Source organism: Scyliorhinus torazame, chromosome 13 (assembly GCF_047496885.1).
Source record: "Scyliorhinus torazame isolate Kashiwa2021f chromosome 13, sScyTor2.1, whole genome shotgun sequence".
Lineage (NCBI taxonomy): Eukaryota > Metazoa > Chordata > Chondrichthyes > Carcharhiniformes > Scyliorhinidae > Scyliorhinus > Scyliorhinus torazame.
This window is the reverse complement of record NC_092719.1, coordinates 210,637,885-210,659,136: the sequence shown is the minus strand read 5'-3', so window position 1 is coordinate 210,659,136 and position 21,252 is coordinate 210,637,885. Positions and strand designations below refer to the sequence as shown.

Genomic DNA, 21,252 nt, shown 5'->3' with positions numbered 1-21,252 from the left:
GCGGATCGGGTACAGGCGTTTAAAATGAACGTGTTGCCGCGATTTCTGTTTATTTTCCAATGCCTGCCGATTTTCCTGCCAAAGGCTTTTTTCAGAGAGATTGAGAGAATGATTACTTCATTTATATGGGAAGGGAAGGTGGCCAAAGTTAGAAAGGTGCTGCTACAAAGGGGAAGGCAGGCAGGGGGTTTGAGTCTTCCAAACCTGATGTATTACTACTGGGCAGCGAATGTGGAGAAGGTGCGGAGCTGGGTCAGAGGGGTTGATTCCCAATGGGTCAGAATGGAGGAGAGTTTGCGCAGGGGGTCGGGATTTAAAGCACTAGCAACAGCGCCGCTCCTGATGGCCCCGGGGAAATACTCAGGGAGTTCGGTAATAATAGCTTCATTGAGAATTCGGAAGCAGTTTCGCCAACACTTTGGGTTGGGGGCAGGGTTAAGGGAAATGCCGATTCGGGGGAACCACAGATTTGAGCCAGGGAAGTGGGCTGGAAATTTTCGGAAATGGGAGGAAAAGGGGATTAAGAGACTAAAGGAATTGTTTCTTAGGGGTCAGTTTGCAGGATTGAAGGAGCTGAAAGCGAAGTATGGGCTGGGGGGCTGGAGTAGGGAGAAATGTTTACATACATGCAGGTTCGAGATTGTGCCAGAAAGGAGATACAGAGCCTCCCGGTGGAGCCGGCCTCCACATTGCTGGAGGAGGTGCTGACGACAGGAGGACTGGAGAAGGGGGTAGTGTCGACGGTGTATGGAGCTATTGTGGAATAGGAGAAGGCACCACTGGAAGGGATCAAAGCAAAGTGGGAGGAAGAATTGGGAGAGGATATGGAAGAGTGGTTCTGGTGTGAGGTGCTCCGGAGAGTGCACGCCTCCACTTCGTGCGCAAGGTTGGGGCTGATACAGCTGAAGGTGGTATACAGAGCACACCTCATGAGGGCGAGGATGAGCCAATTCTTTGAAGGAGTAGAAGATGCGTGTGAATTGGGGAGCACAGAATGAGATTTAACCTAGTGCACAAGACCACTAAATTCGACTCTTTCCAATGTCATGATTTTTACTTCCTTCTGTGTGGTATAAATGTGAAGTAACGAATAGCCAAATTGTTGTGAGTACCTTCACCATCAGAGAGGTAGTTGTACCAGAAGAGAGCAGTGCCTTGCACAGGCTTCACCAGCAGATTGGCTCGGTCACAGTTTTGGCGTGTATCTCGTAAATCCACTTCATTCTGGATTAAAGACTGAGGAAAGAGTTGGAGACAAGAACACAGTGTATGTCAAGAGTTTCCCGTGCCAATTCAGCAGTTTCCTTAGTCCGGCAATTGTTGGAATCTAATGTAAATTATCTGGGGTGATTACTCGAGAAACTTGCTGGAGCACAACTGCACACTGAAAATGCTCACAAAAATATCAGCAATTAATCCTGTACTGGTGGATAGCTTTATAGTTAAGTGTCACAATATCAAGGGATTCCCCTCTAATCCTTATCATGAAGTGCAATGATGAATTACGTGATATAATTACTTGGGTGCTGGCAGCCTGTCAGTATTTCCGCCCAAAGCCATACCTCGTATGCAAAGCTACTGAATGTCAAGAAGCTGATCAACAATTAGAGATGACTCCAATACTGTCTGAACCCAATGTCCTCCCACAGGTATTTCCCAGAACAGGGTCACTGGAGAGTGATCAGTCCTGGAGATACTAGGCTGATTTTCCCCTCCCTAGCTCAAAGGACATAGGGAGTCATTGGAGTACTTTTTGGTCTCTATGGGTCAGTTCAAAAGCAGATGATGGATTTTTCCAGAAGCTTACCAGGCAAGCCTAAATAATAAGGGATTTACAACAGGACAAATTCTCGAACAGCCAACACTGATGCAAAACCATGCAGTAGTAAATAGTTCCGTAGGATTTTTAAAAATAATTTGCAGTGACTAATAATTAATTACTCACTGGTAGAGAATTAGATATTTTTAATAAAAGTGCTTTCATCTGGAGATAAATGTTTTCTCTGGAGATAAATGCACTTTCAGCTGAATTAATAAAACTGCACCAGGTTACCACACAAATACATAAAGAATGTTTTTTGACACAGTTGTATTATGCCTACAAATTACACTGATCCATGGAAGATTTTATGTTTGTGATTATACAAATGTATTTTTGCGGAAACATGAACAGTAACTTAACCAGTACAATTTTCACCCAAAGCCGATAGACAGTTTCTATTAAGATATATGTGACATTTTTAGGGCAGCACGGTGGTTTGCATTGCTGCCTCACGGCGCTGAGGTCCCAGATTCAATCCCGGCTCTGTGTCACTGTCCGTGTGGAGTTTGCACATTCTCATGTTTGCGTGGGTTTCGGCCCCACAACCCAAAGATGTGTAGGCTGGGTTGATTGGCCATGCTAAAATTGCCCCTTAATTGGAAAAAATGAATTGGGTACTCTAAATTTAAAAAATAAGATATGTGACATTTTTAAACAATATCTTCTTTGTTCCTGATGCTGTAGACTACTACTTAACTAAGAGGAGAGCTAGAATGACTTCAGCTGAGATTGAGGGCTGGTGTACAACACCAAAATATACTCTTTCCACGTCACAGGAGACTTAGCATTGTGCAAATGATTGGTTAAAGGCACATAGGTGCCAAATAATGTGGACAGCTGCCAACAAAAGTGCCAGCACAGTGATATCATGGCACAGAACATCCCTGGTGCTTAAATAGATAGTTTGCAGTCTGATAGCTTCAACTTAAACTATTTGAATAGAAAATTTAATGCATATTATTCTACGAGACGTAGCAGAACTACAAAAAGCAATCTGGAGACAACAATGTTCTGCTTCATCAACAGGTCCCAGGTATTGGGCAGCACAGTAGCACAAGTGGATAGCACTGTGGCTTCACAGCGCCAGGGTCCCAGGTTTGATTCCCCGCTGGGTCACTGTCTGTGCGGAGTTTGCACATTCTCCCCGTGTCTGCGTGGTTTCCTCCCACAGTCCAAAGATGTGCAGGTTAGGTGGATTGGCCATGATAAATTGCCGTTAGAGAACAAAAAAGGTTAGGAGGGGTTATTGGGTTATGGATAGAGGGTGGAAGTGAGGGCTTAAATGGGTCGGTGCAGACTCGATGGGCCGAATGGCCTCCTTCTGCACTGTATGTTCTATGTCCCACTACTCTTATATTTTAACATCACAAGAACAAAAATCGCTTGGGTCTTTTTTTCCATTGATACCACTCTCACCAATATTGTTCTAATTTTTCCTCATTGACTCATTATTTTCAACGTGCTACACATACTTCCTCATCCCCATATGCTCACTGCATCAGTGGCTATTTCATATCAAGTGCCAGCTTCCCCCAACTAACATCAATTAAAGGGGCTGGTTTAGCACAGTGGGCTAAATAGCTGGCTTGTAATGCAGAACAATGCCAGCGGGTTCAATTCCCGTACCGGTCTCCCCAAACAGGCTCCGGAATGTGGTGACTAGGGGCTTTTCACAGTAACTTCATTGAAGCCTACTTGCGGCAATAAGCGAGTATTATTATAAAGCAGATTATCTGGTCATTATCGCATTGCTGTATGTAGGTAGGGTGTTGCTCTCTGCAAACTGGCTACCTCATTTCCTACATTACAAGAGAGATTGTACATAAAGAGAGACTGTAGTGTGTGTCGGAATTTCCAGTTGTCGCGATACAAATGCACGTATTCTTTTTTTGTATCATTCCTTTGCAGGACCCAAAAAACTGGAACGTCTGAACACCCCCATTCTTCCCAAATTGTCACTATCTAACCTCCAGCTTAACCTTATCTTCTATAACCCCAGTCCTTAACAACACCCTCAGGGCAGACTGGCGAAAAATGTAGGAAAACCGATGATGTAGGTCTCGTGTTGTATCATTCATCAATCAATACTTTCAAAAGATAATGATATTGGGAAACGTGTATAAAAAAATTAAATTATAGAAGTGGATTTCGATTTAAAAAATACGTTAGCAGGTTGCTAAAAATGCAAACACTGAATTCACAACTTTGTAATAACTAGAATTCTGTCTGATAAAGGGGCTGAAAGGAAAGGAAGTGATGAGCATTTTTTAATTTACACATCACCTCATGGATTCTTTAGTTGTAAACAATGACAAAACTTCAAAAGTGTTTCACTAGCTGTAAATCGATTGGGATATCCGGAGGGTTGTGAAAGGTATATTTTTTTGGAAAATATTTTTATTCAAGTTTTTGATATTTTAACATTTTAAAACACACAACATAGCAAAGAAAAAATGCCAACCCCCAACCCCCCCCCCCCCGTAACCTCAACCAAACACCCCACTTTGCACCCCCCTCCCCCCCCCCCATAACAGCTGATGGTAACCAGCTCGTTGAAATGTAGTACAAACAAACCCCATCTCTTGTGGAACCCTTCACTATGAAAGGTTGTATATCAGACTCCATACTTTCAGACAAGGTTGCAGAAAATAAGATGTAAAACATCAGTCACAGCTCTCATTCTTAGTCAGGACTAATATATTGATCAAAACAAAACTGGAGAACCCTACTAATCAGGAAGAATAGCAGTAAAAGCCATTCTATGCTTTTTGGGCTCAACCTGTAGTATAAACTGGTCTTTTTAGATGCTGACTAGCTAGCTGCATACTCGGCACATTCTGTTTTTGTAACATTTTTTTAATCCACCTACCCTGCACATTTTTGGGTTGCGGGGGTGAGATCCACGCAGACTCAGGGAGAATGTGCAAACTCCTCATGGACAGTGACCCGGGGCCAAGATCAGACCCGGGTCATCGGTGCTTTGAGGCAGCAGTGCTAACCACTGCACCACCATGCCGCCCCTTGTTTTTGTAACATGATGACTCATCAATAAAATAAGCAAAGGTGTTTTGCCTTTACCAGTTCATCATAGGTTCTATTGTCTGCGACAGGAAAAGCAGTCTCCCCTCCTCCAGAAACATTGTTCAAATAAAACAGCACTGTCACATACCTGTAACAGAAGTGGGATTAAAGACAAGGATAAGGGAATGAGAAGATAGTCATTACTTTGTCCAAGACCTTTGCAAAAAAAGTGCAAGTCAACAAGAATGCAACAAATATTAACTTTCCAAAACTGGACAAAACCTAAATTTAAACAGTCTGGAAATCAATTAAAATCTCTACAATATAGCGCAATTGGTCCCAGAAATGATCATGTCCCCAGCCTCAGCTCCCAGCAATGCCTCTGCTTCCAGCTTCAATCAGTTTGCTGATGCCAGTGCCCAGATCTCCAGCCTACTTCAATTTGGGTGTCAGGATTGGAGTTTTCACTTCAATATAATTTGAGCAATATTGGATCATGAGCCCATCATACAGGGACTGAGCAGGGTGTATAAAGTGGGCAATTCTGTATCAGCTATTTTACATCCCCATAGTTAACAGTTCTGGGGCATATCCTATACTAACTAAGACTTTAACCGTAATTGGTCACAGGACTTATGGTACCCTTAATAAAAAGTGCTTGTATGCTTTGTAAATGTGGTCAATCATACAACAATATTAACTGCTTTACTGGGAACTGTTTGACAGATATTAATTCTCAACTTTGTACCCCCTTGGTATTTCTTAACTGGCATTTTTTATTCCTGGTTACTATCTCTCATCTCATTTAGAGGGGTGATTGTCTCAAAAAGGAAATATGAGGAAAAAGATAGCTGTAGAAAATCACAGGAGCCTTTTCAATGTGGACAAAACATATTTGTTCAAATTTGTCACTAACCGACAAGAGGTTTCTAATGGAGTGGATCCGTTTGCTACCAGCTTTGTGTGGAAACAGCTTGTCTCTGCGTAGATTGGTCCACTGTCATGGTGTGCATGATAGTGCCCTCCTTGATCATACTTCACCACCTGCAGTGGCTCACTGTGTTCTACTATTTCTGGAGGTAACTGTGTCAATCTAATCACCCTGACAAGATAAAATATTTTAAAACAGTCATACAATACAGCCGTTATGAACACTGGGCTTTACTAGAAGGTTATGTTAAGCTTAAGATTATGTTTAACTTAAGGTAAATTTGGGAGTTACGGAATCACTCCAGCTTAGAGTCATCCCTATGTGGTATAGGTGTCATGGAGGCAAAACTCAAACAGAAACCTATTGAAATCAATTGAAAGCTTCTACACCTTTCCACAGTAACTCACAGTAAGGAGACAAATGCTTGTGAGACACAGAAAGAGAAAGCTAGAGAGAGACAAAACAACCTCTACTGTGCGGAACAGATAAGCAGAGACTGCTATGAAGAGCAGAGTTTTGTGTTAATAAATAAGCAGGATGCTTGTGAGAGTTGGTTTGAAAGGAAGGTTTCAGAACTAATGGGACTTGGAGATTTAAGGAACAAGGAGTCATCGTGATGAGCCTTGCTGGTGGGAGGCAGATCTGGAAGCCTCAGGCTAAGTGAAACGATTTTGAAGGACACAACAAATTTTCATCCAACATGGCAGGGAGAAGTGAGCCTCTTAGAGAGCCTGGACTTTGGACCTGTTCTTGTAATGTTACACGAAGGTGTCGTGCACAGTGAAAGGGATCGGGAGATGTATCGCAATTGCATTAACTAACTAATACAGATGTAACTTTTCTTTAGTTTGACAAATTAATTAATGTTTAAATTATGTTGATTTTAATGCATTTGTTATAGTAAAAGTCTTAAATGTGAAATTTTGTCCTTCAGTTATTTCCTTTGGCCATCTTTGTAAAAAAAAGTTAATTGGTCTCTACAGCAATCATAATACAGTATGAAATTAAGTAACACTGACAGACCTCTGACGTCTCCTGTGAGATTCCAATTAAAGAACCCAATTTCAGATCAGGAAAATTCTGAAAATCCTTCTGCCTTGTCAGACTCTGCTGTTTGAACTTAAATCCTACAGCAGGCCTGGCTCCTCCAATTAATTACATAATCTGTATCCTTTGCACAAGGCATTCTCCAGTCTCCTCACACTAAAATGTCTCATGACCCGCTTAGCTGGGACTAAACACAATCCCTCATAAATTATCTCCAATCCAGGGAACCTCCTAAACATCAACAATATTCCAATAGTCTCTGCGCCATCGCACACTTCGTGGAATGTGCCTTTGCAAAGACGTTTTGGAAAGATTAAGTGGTTTTTGTCAAGGTTCATCCAAAGCAGCTTTGTGACAGGATGAAATGCTGGAAAATCTCAGCAGGTCTGGCAGTATCTGTAGGGAGAGAAAAGAGCTAACATTTCGAGTCCGATGACTCTTTGTGACACAGGACTCTGCTCTATGGGCTGTTTTCAGGGACGTACACCAAGACAAACATCCTGTTGGAGGATCATCAACTTGGTGAAAGACACTCTTTGGTCTGCCTGAAATTTGGTTATCTTCCAATGTGGAGAATTGTCCTCGACCCAGTGTTGCAGATGAGCACATTCCAAGGTCCAGTACTACATGGATGCATTCAAGCTTGTGCCAGCGGCTGCAAAGACGCAATGGAGAAGGCCATTGTGCAAGGTCTTTCAGCCAATGTAGACTGAGGGGCTGGTAACCGTGTAAAACTCCATGGACTGTGTGCTTAATCCCAACTGTATGTAACGGTATTGAAGCACCACAGACTGCAACATGATGTGTGTACATAGTTGTACACTCTTAACAAAAATATTGAAATGTTTGTAAAGTTCCCATTACTGAATCGAAGCACCTCAGAATGCATCTTGATTCCTGGAGAAAATGTGAATATTATTACACTTTCCTGTCATGACAATTAGAACTGTTTTGTAATGTTTCTTTCAGATATTTTATGACTAAAGTATATTTTGGCAAATAAAAAGAGGGGGGAAATAAATAATTCACAGAATCCCTCCTGGATGCTATGCAGTGCTGGAAACTGCTTGGGCTCAGCTGAAATGGAGGGAGATCTACCAGTGCCTATGGAACCATAAACAAGCATCATATACAAGCATACGTCATCAAAATTAAGGGAGGGGCAGAGAAAAGGAAGGAAAATCTGTAACAAGACTACCACTTTGGCCCAGTGAGGTCAAATGTAATCATGGTTGTGGCTGGAGATCACAAATGTATATCTTTCATGTGTTAAGTTTGTCGGAAATGGATTTGTACTTGCCTGGAATTCATACTGAGCCAGTTGTATGTGCCTGCATGTCTGCACCATGATGCTACGTCATGGTGTTACAAGCTTACAGCTAACAGAACAGGCTCCTAGCCCAAAAAGGGGCACATATTAAGGCTCATAATGATGTTGAATCTTCAGGGAGTACCTGTTTAATATTTCATTAATGACAATGAGAGGACTGCACAACTATTAGTGATGGCATTCACCAATAAAACTGGCACAGGACATTTAACTAATTAAACATTTTATTCAGGAAAATAACCTGATTCTGTTTGCATGTCAAAGAAATGACCCAAGATCTCAATGTGCCATAGTGTAAGCAAACAATCGGATATTTACTTTGCATAACTATGGAACCCCTCCCAAATTCATTTGCATTTACTCAGGTCTTAATTCAATGTACTGTGACTTTCATATTCACATCCCATTACTGATGGAGCTGTAATGAGGGGCCATGGTTGCATTTGTAAATTCTGTAATGGGAGCATAAAACTAATCTCGCTTTATTTACTAAACTGTTTTCCTTGCAGGAGATTCTGTAATATATCATGGTTGCTCGTCTCTAGGTTTATTCAATTTACTCAGCAAAGAACTAGCAGAATCAGTGAAGCGTATACTTTGTCCAGTTGCTTCCCAATCACTTTGTGACATGTTTCTGATAGTGAACCCATCAAATATTGGGCGAAGGCCCATATAAGCCAGCAAAAAGAAAAGCCACATTGTTCCACTTCCGTGAGTGGCACCTGCTTGGCAGCACAGAAAGAAACAGCTTGATTAAGGTTACTAATGCTACAAGTATGGGTGCTGCCTCACTTATAATTGCACTGGCAATCGTGCCATGGTATGAATGCAGTTATGAGCAGCTGGGAATGACTTTCAACTCTGGAATGGAAAGCATTGCAGAAGATAGTCAAATAACACTATGGTGGTATAGTCAGGAATTTTGCTAATGACAACTAAAGTAAACATATTCTTCAAAAGAAACCCATGCACTTAAAAGTCCTGGTTTGCACGTCACCCCAGTTAAAATAGCAATCTTGGCAAATACAACACAACCCAATACTTATTTTGTTTCATTCAGAAGCTCACCTACGTCGAACAGTTCTTAGAATCTGGTGTGCCCCTTCACCCTGGTATAGCCATGTGTGCTTGCTGTTGCGAACCAACTCTGTCTTCTGCACCCCACGTTGTCGCAGGTATGCTTGGAAAGCATTTGTATTAAGTTGTTTAAACTCCTCCAAGCTTAGCAAACCTAAAAAGACAACATAATTTTTATTTCTTCCCATTTTCTAACCCCAATTTTCTCCTCTTTTCTGTTGAAAGCAACAACTGTTGAAGTACAGTTATATAGGAATAAGTTAAGCCCCATTCAGCCCTCATGTCTGCACCTCTAATCAAATCACATGAAGTCAATGGGAATTCGAGGAAAACACTCGACTAATTGGAGTCATACCCAACATAAAGGAAGATGGCGGTGGTTGTTGGAGGCCATTCTGATGCGATGTGACTATCTAAAAGGGAGTATATCTTAAATTACTGTAAATTACATAACATCCTATCTTCAGGTAGAATTAGCCCCATGGCTTGTAGACAGTCTGTAAGCAGCAGTGATCAAGAGGAGACATGTACCTCATAGCCTACCAATTAAATTTATTTGTATAGTCTTATCTTCAAATCAAGAACCCACATTGTTTCACCAATCCTCGTGTATAATTATGTTGAAGTAAAGCCGAATGTAACATGGGGACAGCAGTTTGATGGTTTGACTGAAAAATGTCCAAGCCTCAAGTCCTTCCCATCAAACAGAAGAGAAGTGTGAAAGTGAAACAACCATCAAGTTGTGATTCTACAGCTCTACAGGAATTCTGTCATAACACAATAACAGAATCAGAATCACAGAATAATAGTGCTGAAGAGGCCCTATGGCCCACCGAGTCTTCACTTACACATGAACACCTGATCTGTCGAACTAATCCCATTTACCAGCACTTGGCCCATAGCCTTGAATGTTATGATGTACGAAGTGCTCATCCAGGTACTTTTTAAAGGATGTGAGGCAACCCGCCTCTACCACCTTCTCAGGCAGCGCATTCCAGACTGTCACTACCCTCTGGGTACAAAGGTTTTTCCTCAAAACTCCCTAAACCTCCTGCCCCTCACCTTGACCTTGTGTTCCCATTAACTGACCATTCAGCTAAGGGGAACAGTTGCTCCCTATTCACCCTGTCCATGCCCCTGATAATCTTGTACACCTCGATCAGGTAGGCCCTCAGTCTTCTCTGCTCCAGCAAAAACAACCCAAGCCTATCCAACCTCTCTTCATATCTGTTCCATTCCAGGCAACATCCTTTGTTCTGGTATTGCACCTTGGTCCAGCCAGCAGGGATCATGTCCCAGCAATACTGTTCACATTTTGGAGATCTTAATGGGTAAAAGTCTAACTTCTGCAAAGTTTGAGCAGGAACAAAGAAATAAACAGCAGACTGCAAGTTTCATTTTCAGTAGAATTCCACAGACAGGAGAATTCATTAATGCCAAGGTTAGACTAGATTGAGAAGAAACATTAATCTAGTAACAGCTCCCAACAGCTTGGAGAAGCTAGTAAAAAACATTTTTTCACTATTTGTTTTCATTTTGGAAGTCCTGCAGCAATTTTTCCAGCCAGTATCATTTTTGTGGGTGGAACCGCAAAAAAAAGGGGGGGGGGGGAAATTAGGGAATGATCAACAGCACCAACAAGCTAGTTAAACTCCAGCAAGTTAGTTAAAAATGATTTTCCCTTTAGAAATCAATGCTGGCTTTTCCTAATCAAATAACATTTTTCCATGTGTCTACTAATTCTATTCCAAATAATTGTCATAGGCGAAGTCCTCAACAGACTGAAGTCTGTCCAACGACCATCTTAAAAATCCAGATGGTAAAAAAAAATTTGTCATGGGATGTGGGCATGGCTGGCAGGGCCAGCGTTTATTGGCCGTTCCTAATTGCCCTGGAAGGGGCAGTTAAGAGTCAACCACATTGTTGTGGGTCTGGACTTGTATGTAGACCAAACCAGGTAAGGATGGTAGATTTCCTTCCCTAAAGGACATTAGTGAACCAGATGGGTTTTTGCAACAATCGGCAATGGTTTCATGGTCATCATTAGGCTTTTTAAAATTTAGAGTACCCGATTATATTTCCCATTCAGGGGGCAATTTACGATCATAAGACATCGGAGCAGAATTAGGCCACTCGGTCCATCGAGTCTTCTCCGCCGTTCAATCTGATATTTTTCTCATCCCCATTCTCCTGCCAATCCACCTAACTTGCACATCTTTGGGTTGAGGGTGTGAAACCCACACAGCTATGGGGCATGGGGAGAATGTGAAAACTCCACACAGGCAGTGACCCGGGGCCGGGATCGAACCCGGGTCCTCAGCGCCATAGGCAGCAGTGCTAACCACTGCGCCACTGTTCTGCCCCTATCATTTGACTTTTAATTCCAGATTTTTAAAGATAAAATATGGTCAACACTTGCAGATCAATTGCGAGCGAAGCTCAACTTCAGAATACACCATCTGGAATTCATATCTTTGAGGCAAAAACCGACAAGAGACCACTGACTAATACTTATGCGGATGCAAAGACGAGGGGTGTGGTTGCGACCTTATGGCGCAGAACTATCTGACTGAATATTTGAGCTCATGATAACACCTAGCCCCAATGGAAATGATCGAAAAAGACAACCTAGATCAAATTAAAAGTTACACCAAGGAAGTACCACTACAGAGCGGATGCAAGTATGAAGCCATACTAAGACAAGAATCTACAGGATATACCAAATATTTCCACCATTGGCATGATAGCCAATGCAGGCAAGCATAAACAGTGATGCGGGCGGTGCAGCGTCATTCATGAAAATGCCCAGTTTTAAAAAAAAAAAATTTTTTTTTTTTATTTTTTTTTTTAAAAAGAGTACCCAATTATTTGATTTCCAATTAAGGGGCAATTTAGCATGGCCAATCCACCTACCCTGCACATCTTTGGGTTATGGGGGTAAAACCCACGCAAACATGGGGAGAATGTGCAAACTCCACACGGACAGTGACCCAGGGCCGGGATTCGAACCCGGGTCCTCAGCGCCGCAGTCCCAGTGCTAACCACTGCGCCACATGCTGCCCCCTAAATGCCCAGTTTTTAAACAATGTTTGCTGGACAGGTGGCAGGAGGGGGAACTGGAACCATCAATGCATAAAGCAAAAGATAAAAACAAGTGATTTTAAATCAGGAGAAGCCACAACTAGAGGTCAGACAGGTGCAGCATGCTAAACAGCCAATAGCACATAACAAACGTTATCAAGAGAGGATCTATGAAATGTCTAACCAAGCTACATGTTCAGGTGATAAGAATGACCAAATCACTGCAAAGTGAGCCTACATTTAAAACTGTGAACAAAGAATGTACTGGTATAATGGTACCAAGAGAAGCCTTTGCCACTGTCCAGATTATATGGCCACAGATGAAGGATGCAAGACTGGATACTGATGCAGAGGCAAACATCCTGCTACTGAAATGTATGTATCTGCAGGAGTGGCAAGTGATGGTTCAACTAACCAATGCCAAACTCACTGCATATAATGTCTCAGAGATTCTATCCCCGGAATCCATTATACTCGAGCGTGATTACAAAAACCTCACACTGGTTACCCCAGGAGTTTTATGTGATGGACACCACAGGTTCAGTGATTGTAGGCTTACCTGCGTAGAAGGACCTATTCTTGGTCATTATCCATGGTACTCTCAAGAGAATGATGAAGACCACAGACCACAAGAAATGTCACTGGTAATCCTGTGCTTACAATGGGAGAAGATCGCTTAACTTTGAAATTCAGAGCATTGGGACCTCCGGTTGCGGCTATGCGGAGCTAAGTCGCACATTCGGCGGCTTACGCTAAAACTGACTTTTGGGCTCTTTACAGGGCCCCCAACGGTACTTTTTCAACGTTTCCCGGTGTGGGAAGGAGTCTACAACAGCTCCCCGTCAGTATATGGCTTCAACTAGGAGCGGGGCGATAAAAATGGTGGTGGTGGACCCGAAGAAGGTGCGAGGGAAGAAGGACAAAATGGCGGCGGATGGAGACCAGGCAGCGTGGATGCAGTGGGCGGAAGAGCAGCAGGAGGGTATCCAGCGCTGCTTCAGAGAGATTAAAACGGACCTGCTAGAGCCGATGAAGGCTTCTATTGATAAGCTGCTGGAGACACAGACGGCCCAGGGGGTGACGACCCGCGAGGCTCGACAAAAGATCTCTGACAATGAGGACGAGATCTTAGGCCTGGCGGTAAAGGTGGAGGCGCACGAGGCGCTCCACAAGAAATGGCAGGAGCGGTTCGAGGAGATGGAGAATCGGTCGAGGTGGAAAAATCTGCGGATTCTGGGCCTCCCGGAGGGGCTGGAGGTGCCGGACGTGGGGCCCTATGTGGTCACCATGTTAAACTCGCTGATAGGAGTGGGGTCCTTCCAGGGGCCCCTGGAGCTGGAAGGGGCCCATCGAGTGCTGGCGAGGAGGCCCAAGGCTAACGAGCCTCCGCGGGCAGTGCTGGTGAGGTTCCATCAGTTCGTCGATCGGGAGTGTGTGCTCAGGTGGGCCAAGAAGGAGAGGATCAGCAGGTGGGAGAACGCGGAGGGTCGGATATACCAGGACTGGAGTGCAGAGGTGGCGAAGAGGAGGGCCGGGTACAATCGAGTGAAGGCGGTGCTCCACAGTAAGGGGATGAAGTTTGGCATGTTGCAGCCGGCGCGACTGTAGGTTACCTACAAGGACCGGCACCATTACTTTGAGTCTCCGGAGGAGGCGTGGGCCTTTGTTCAGGCCGAGAAGTTGGACACAGATTGAGGGTCGGGATGGGCGATTGGGGACTGCGGTTGATATGTTATGTTTATTTTAGTTTCGAGGGGGGGCCTTTGTATTGCTCCGGGTTTCTTTTTCTCTGTGTTTTTCTCTTTCGGGTCGGTGAGGGTGGCTAGGACGGGTTGGGCACTGTTTTGGCTGGGTTGGTCAGGGGGGCTCTTGGAGGGGGGTAGGTAAACGGAACGGGGGGGGGTGGTTGGCGGTGAGATGGGGCCCCGCGGGGAGGGGGAAGCCATCGGGGTGAGGGGGCCGGGCCTGTAAAAGGAGCTGCATCAGAGGTAGCGAGGCCTGATAGATAGAAAGCGCGGGCTTTTTCCCGTGCTGAAGACTGGAGGGGGCGGGGCCGGGGCGGGGAAGCGAGGGTTGTTTCCCGCGCTTAGAACGGAAGGGGGAGGGGGGGAGCCTATGGATGGGGACGGGAGAGGAGGGTGTGCCACACAATGGGAGGCGTCGAAGGAGAGGCGGGAGTGGCCAGGGACAGCAGGAGTCAGCTGACTTGCGGAAGTGCAATGGGGGAGTAAATCAGCTCGGATGGGTCCTTGGGGGGGGGGGGGGGGGGGGGGGGGAGAGAGAGAGAGAATCGAGTTGCTGCTGCTATGGTCAAGGAGGAGCTGGAGCGAGTGGGGCGGAGGGGGGGGGTCGAGACGGGGGTATGCCGCTGTGGGGAACGGGCCGGGTGTGGGGTGCGGGTGCGTGGCTGGCCGAGGAGGGGTCATGCCTAGTCGGCGGGGGAGGGGGGCAGGTAGCCCCCTGATCTGGCTGATAACCTGGAATATAAGGGGACTGAATGGGCCGGTTAAGCGGGCCCGCGTGTTCGCGCACCTGAAGGGGCTCAAGGCGGATGTGGTTATGCTCCAGGAGACCAGGTAAGATTGAGGCGGATGCGGCTATGCTTCAGACCAGGTAAGATTGAGGAAAGGGTGGGTAGGTCAGGTGTTTCATTCGGGGCTGGATGCCAAAAATCGAGTGGTGGTGATCTTGGTGGGAAAGGTGTCATTCGAGGCGTTGAGCATTGTGGCAGATAATGGCAGTAGGTACATAATGGTAAGTGGTAAGTTGCAGGGAGAGAGGGTGGTACTGGTCAATGTGTATTCCCCGAACTGGGATGATGCGGGTTTTATGCGGCGTATGTTGGGTCGGATCCCAGACTTGGAAGTGGGGGGCCTGATAATGGGGGGGGGGGGGGGGGGGGGGGGGGGGGGGGAGACTTTAACACGGTGCTGTTTCCGGCACTGGATCGCTCCAGGTCTAGGACGGGTAGGCAGCCGGCGGCGGCTAGAGTGCTGAGGGGGTTTATGGACCAGATGGGAGGGGTGGACCCTTGGAGATTTGCAAGGTCAGGGGCTAGGGAATTTTCATTCTTCTCACATGTCCATAAGGCTTATTCCCGAATCGACTTTTTCATTTTGAGTAGGGCGCTGATAGCGAGAGTAGAGGATACTGAGTATTCGGCAATAGCCATTTTGGACCACGCCCCGCATTGGGTGGACTTGGAGATGGGGAGGAGAGGGACCAGTGCCCGCTGTGGCGCTTGGAGGTGGGGCTGTTGGCGGACGAGGTGGTGAGCGAGTGGGTCCGAGGAAGTATAGAGAGGTACTTGGAGAGCAACGACAACGGGGAGGTCCGAGTGGGGGTGGTATGGGAGGCACTGAAGGCGGTGGTGAGGGGAGAGCTGATCTCCATTAGGGCCCACAAGGAGCGGGGGGAGAGGGAGAGGCTGGTGGGGGAGATGGTGAGGGTAGACAGGAGGTATGCGGAGGAGCCCAAGGAAGGATTGTTGAGGAAGAGGCGTAGCCTCCAGGCCGAATTCGACCAGGTGACCGCCATGAAGGCGGAGGTTCAGTGGAAGAAGGCCCAGGGGGCGATTTACGAGTATGGGGAAAAGGCAAGCCGGTTGCTGGCGCATCAGCTTCAGAAGCGGGACGTAGCTAGGGAGATCGGGGGAGTTAAGGGCAGGGGAGGGAGTGTGGTGCGGAGTGGGGTAGGCATCAATGGGGTCTTCAGGGACTTTTACAAGGAACTGTACCGATCCGAGCCCCCACGGAAGGAGGGAGGGATGGGCCGCTTCCTGGACCAATTGAGGTTTCAAAAGGTGGAAGAGGGACTGGTGGCGGGATTGGGGGCCCCGATTGGGCTGGAGCAGCTGATCAAAGGGATAGGAAGCATGCAAGCGGGGAAGGCACCGGGGCCGGATGGATTCCCGGTCGAATTCTATAAAAAATATATGGACCTGTTGGGCCCGCTGTTAGTCAGGACCTTTAATGAGGCAAGGGAGGGGGGGCCTTGCCCCCGACGATGTCCCGGGCACTGATCTCATTGATCTTGAAGCGGGACAAGGATCCCCTGCAATGTGGGTCTTACAGACCGATTTCCTTGCTAAATGTAGATGCCAAGGTGCTGGCGAAGGTCTTAGCCACGAGGATTGAGGATTGTGTGCTGCAGATCATCCATGAAGACCAAACGGGGTTTGTGAAGGGAGACAGTTGAACGCGAATGTGCAGAGGCTTTTGAACGTTATCATGATGCCAGCGAGGGAGGGGGAGGCGGAGATAGTGGCGGGGATGGACGCTGAGAAAGCCTTCGATAGGGTAGAGTGGGGGTACCTGTGGGAGGTGCTGAAGAGGTTCGGGTTTGGGGAGGGGTTTGTCAGGTGGGTTAGGCTGTTGCATGAGGTCCCGATGGCGAGTGTGGCCACAAACAGGAGGAGGTCAGAGTGCTTTCGGTTGCACCGAGGGACGAGACAGGGGTGTCCCTTGTCCCCCCCTACTCTTCGCACTGGCGATTGAACCCCTGGCTATGGCACTGAGGCAGTCGAGGAACTGGAGGGGGTTGGTGCGGGGTTGTGAGGAGCATAGGGTGTCACTTTATGCGGACGACCTGCTGCTGTATGTGGCGGACCCGGTGGGAGGAATGCCGGAGGTAATGAGGATTCCTAGGGAATTCGGGGACTTTCCGGGGTACAAGCTCAACATGGGGAAGAGTGAGCTGTTCGTAGTTCATCCAGGGGGCCAGGGGAGGGGGATTGGTGAGCTCCCACTAAAAAAGGTAAAGAGGAGCTTCAGGTATTTGGGGGTCCAGGTGGCCAGGAGCTGGGGGCCCTTGCATAGGCTTAATTTTACAAGGCTGGTGGAGCAAATGGAGGAGGGGTTGAAGAGGTGGGACGCGTTGCCGCTGTCCTTGGCGGGTAGGGTGCAGTCAATCAAAAAGACGGTGCTCCCAAGGTTTTTGATCCTGTTCCAGTGCCTCCCCGTGTTTATCCCGAAGGCTTTTTTCAGGCGGGTTAACAGGAGTATAATGGGGTTTGTGTGGGCGCGAGGGACTCCGAGGGTGAGAAGGGTGTAGAGATAGGGGGGGGACTGGCGCTGCCCAACCTCTGTGGGTACTACTGGGCCGCCAATGCGACAATGGTGCGCAAGTGGGTGATGGAGGGGGAGGGGGCTGCATGGAAGAGGCTGGAGACGGCGTCTTGTGTGGGTACGAGTCTGGGGTGCTGGCAATGGCGGCGATGCCGCTCCCTCCAAGGAGGTATACCACGAGCCCGGTGGTGGTGGCTGCCCTCAATTTGGGGGCAGTGGAGGCGGTACAGGAGCAGGGAAGCTGGAGCCTCGGCGTGGACCCCATTACGGGGGAACCATCGGTTCGCCCCAGGAAGAACAGGTGGAGGGTTTGCGGGGTGGGACAGGGCAGGGATACGAAAGTTGGGGGACCTGTTTGTGGATGGGAAGTTCGCGAGCCTGGGTGAGCTGGAGGAAAAGTACGGGCTCCCCCCGGGGACCACCTTCAGGTACTTACAGGTAGGGGCGTTTGCCAGGTGGCAGGTGGTGGAATTCGCGCGGCTACGGCCATGGGAGAGGAAATTGAGGAAGGGACGTGGGCAGTTACCCTGGGGAGGGTGAACTCTTCCTCATCGTGCGCGAGGCTCAGCCTCATACAGTTTAAGGTGCTGCACAGGGCACACATGACAGGGACAAGGATGAGCCGATTTTTTGGGGGTGAGGACAGGTGTGTTAGGCGCTCAGGGAGGCCAGCAAATCACACCCATATGTTCTGGGCATGCCCAGCGCTGGAGGAGTTTTGGAAGGGTGTAGCAAGGACGGTGTCGAGGGTGGTAGGATCCAGGGTCAAACCAGACTGGGGGCTCGCAATATTTGGGGTTGCAGGGGAGCCGGGAGTGCAGGAGGCGAAAGAGGCCGGTATTCTGGCCTTCGCATCCCTGGTAGCCCGGCGAAAGATTCTTCTTCAGTGGAAGGATGCGAGGCCCCCAAGCATGGAATCCTGGATCAACGATATGGCGGGGTTTATTAATTTGGAGAGGGTGAAATGCGCCTTGAGAGGGTCGGTACAAGGGTTCTTTAGGCGGTGGCAACCGTTCTTAAAGACTTCCTGGCAGAACGGTAGACACTGGTCAATGGCTGCAGCAACTCAGGGGGGGTTACTTTATTTTTTGTTTTTGTTATTTACACTGGAGGGTCTGAGGGGGTGTCTATACTTGTTGTATTAAGTCGGGGTGTTAATGTTAATTTATTATTTATGTACAGGGGGAGGGGGGTATGGAGGGTTGCTTTTCTGGACTGTGTTTTGTACTTAACCCTGTTGGGTTCCTTTTTCATTTTGTTATTGATATTTTATGAAAACCTTTAATAAAAATAATTTAACAAAAAAAAAGAAATTCAGAGCATTAGCCAACAGGCTACATGACACTCTTTGAACCAAATACATATATCCATGCTGAATTTCAAACATTGCGTGGCGGAACCAATGCGGAATTATTACTCAGAAAACAAGAGTGGACAAGCCTCTTCAGTCATTACTCGTCGATACTCGCAGGAATGCATGATGCATTACTCGAAAAGCAGGCGAAGATGAAAGATGCCCATGATAGGTACATGGGTAACGAACTATCCAACCTAAATATCGGACAGAAATTGAAGTACAACACCCAACTGATGGTCTCTGGGATCAGGCAGATATTAGTCAGCATTTGCTCAGAACCAAGACCACATCAAGTATGAACACTAAACGGCATATCAGTGCGATAAAACAGATGCCAAATCATCACAATACCATATCTAAAATACAGAGTAATCCTACTGCTAGTCCAAAATGCAACACAAACATGCAACACAAACAAAACGCACTAACCAGCTCACTTAACGTATATAGCAAACTCCAGCAAACATCACCATAACTAAACCTGGACCGATAAGTAAACTGGTGACATAAGACCATAAAACATCAGAGCAGAATTAGGCCATTTGACCCATGGAGTCTGCTCTGCCATTCAACATGGCTGATACGTGTCTCATCCCCATAACCCTTCATCCCCTTATTAATCAAGAACCGATCTATCTCTGTCTTAAAGACACTCAGTGATTTGGCCTCCACAGCCTTCTGCGGCAAAGAGTTCCACTTTTCACCACCCTCTGGCTGAAGAAATTCCTCCTGATCTCAGTGTTAAAGAATCGTCCCTTCAGTTTGAGGCTGTGGCCTCTGGTTCTAGTTTTTCCTACTTGTGGAAACATCCTTTCCACATCCACTCGGCTCAGTATCCTGTAAGTTTCAATAAGATCCTTCCTCATCCTCCTAAACTCTAATGAGTACAGACCCAGAGTCCTCAACTGCTCCTCATATGACAAGTTCTTCATTCTAGGGATCATTCTTGTGAACCGCCTCTGGACACTTTCCAAAGGCCAGCATATCCTGCCTTAGATACGGGGCCAAAACCTGTTCACAATACTCCAAATGGGGGTCTGACCTGAGCCTTATACCTTACACCATAAGACCATAGGAACAGAATTAGGCCACTCAGCCCATTGAGTCTGCTCCGCCATTCAATCATGGCTGATATTTTTCTCATCCCCATTCTCCCCATAACCACTGATCCCTTATTAATCAAGAACCTATCTATCTGTCTTAAAGACACTCAGTGATTTGGCCTCCACAGCCTTCTGCGGCAACAAGTTCCACAGATTCACCACCCTCTGGCTGAAGAAATTCCTCCTCATCTCTGTTTTAAAGGATCGTCTCTTTAGTCTGAGATTGTGTCCTCTGCTTCTAGATTTTCCTACAAGTGGAAACATCCTCTCCACGTCCACTCTATAAAGGCCTCGCAGTTTCCTGTAAGTTTCAATAAGATCCCTCCTCATAGGGCAGCACGGTGGCGCAATGGGTTAGCCCTGCAGCCTCATGGCGCCGAGGTCCCAGGTTCGATCCCGGCTCTGGGTCACTGTCTGTGTGGAGTTTGCACATTCGCCCCCACAACCCAAAGATGTGGAGGTTAGGTGATTTGGCCACGTTAAATTGCCCCTTAATTGGCAATATATTGGATACACTAAATTTAAAAACAAAAAAAAAGATCCCTCCTCACCCTTCTAAACTCCCAACGAGTACAGACCCAGAGTCCTCACCCGTTCCTCATATGACAAGCTCTTCATTCCAGCGATCATTCTTGTGAATCTCCTCTGGACCCTTTCCAAGGCCAGCACATCCTTCCTTAGACATGTGGCCCAAAACTGCTCACAATACCCCAAATGGGGTCTGACCAGAGCCTTATATAACCTCAGAAGTACAGCCCTGGTCTTGTATTCTAGCCCTCTCGACATGAATGCTACACCCTACCACTAGTGCCCTGAAAATCTATTTCCTAAGTGGCCATACAAATTTCTTGTGAAATAGTTGATCATTTCCTCCGACACCATCTTTGCAGTAGAGTGGAAGGTCATTACTGCTCACTATCTGAGAACATTCTTTGATTTTCACAGTAACTTCATAGCAGTGTTAATGTAAGCCTACGAGTGACAATAAAAATTATTTTTATTTATGTTTCAGAGACTTGTAAATGTATTGCTCCATGTTAAATACATTCAAACATAACATTATTTTGTTTTGTTTTCATTTAAAAAAAATTAATTTACAGGATGTGGGTGTCGCTGTTAGACCAGCATTTATTGCGCATCCCTCGTTTCCCTTCAGAAGGTGGTGGTGAATTACCTTCTTGAAACGCTGCAGTCCTGAGGTGTAGGCATACACACACAGTATGCAGTTAGGGAGGAAGTTCCAGGATGTTGCCCCAACAACAGTGAAGGAGAGGCGAAATATTTCCAAGTCAGGATGGTGAGTGACTTGGAGGGGAACCTCCAGGTGGTGGGGTTCCCAGGTTTCTGTTGCTCGTCCTCCTAGATGGTAGTGGTTGTAGCTTTGGAAGGTGTTGTCTAAGGAACCTTGGTCAGTTAT

The 21,252-nt window shown here is 46.6% G+C and overlaps 1 protein-coding gene across 1 annotated transcript in view; it reads right to left on the bottom strand.

The window, feature by feature from the left end:
* Nucleotides 1-21,252, bottom strand: part of LOC140388585 (transmembrane prolyl 4-hydroxylase-like) — a 101,263-nt gene that overhangs the window by 8,726 nt on the left and 71,285 nt on the right. The window contains 4 exon segments of the mRNA XM_072473008.1: nt 1,113-1,236; nt 4,901-4,991; nt 5,760-5,945; nt 9,220-9,382. Of these exon segments, the coding sequence (XP_072329109.1) occupies nt 1,113-1,236; nt 4,901-4,991; nt 5,760-5,945; nt 9,220-9,382 (564 nt within the window).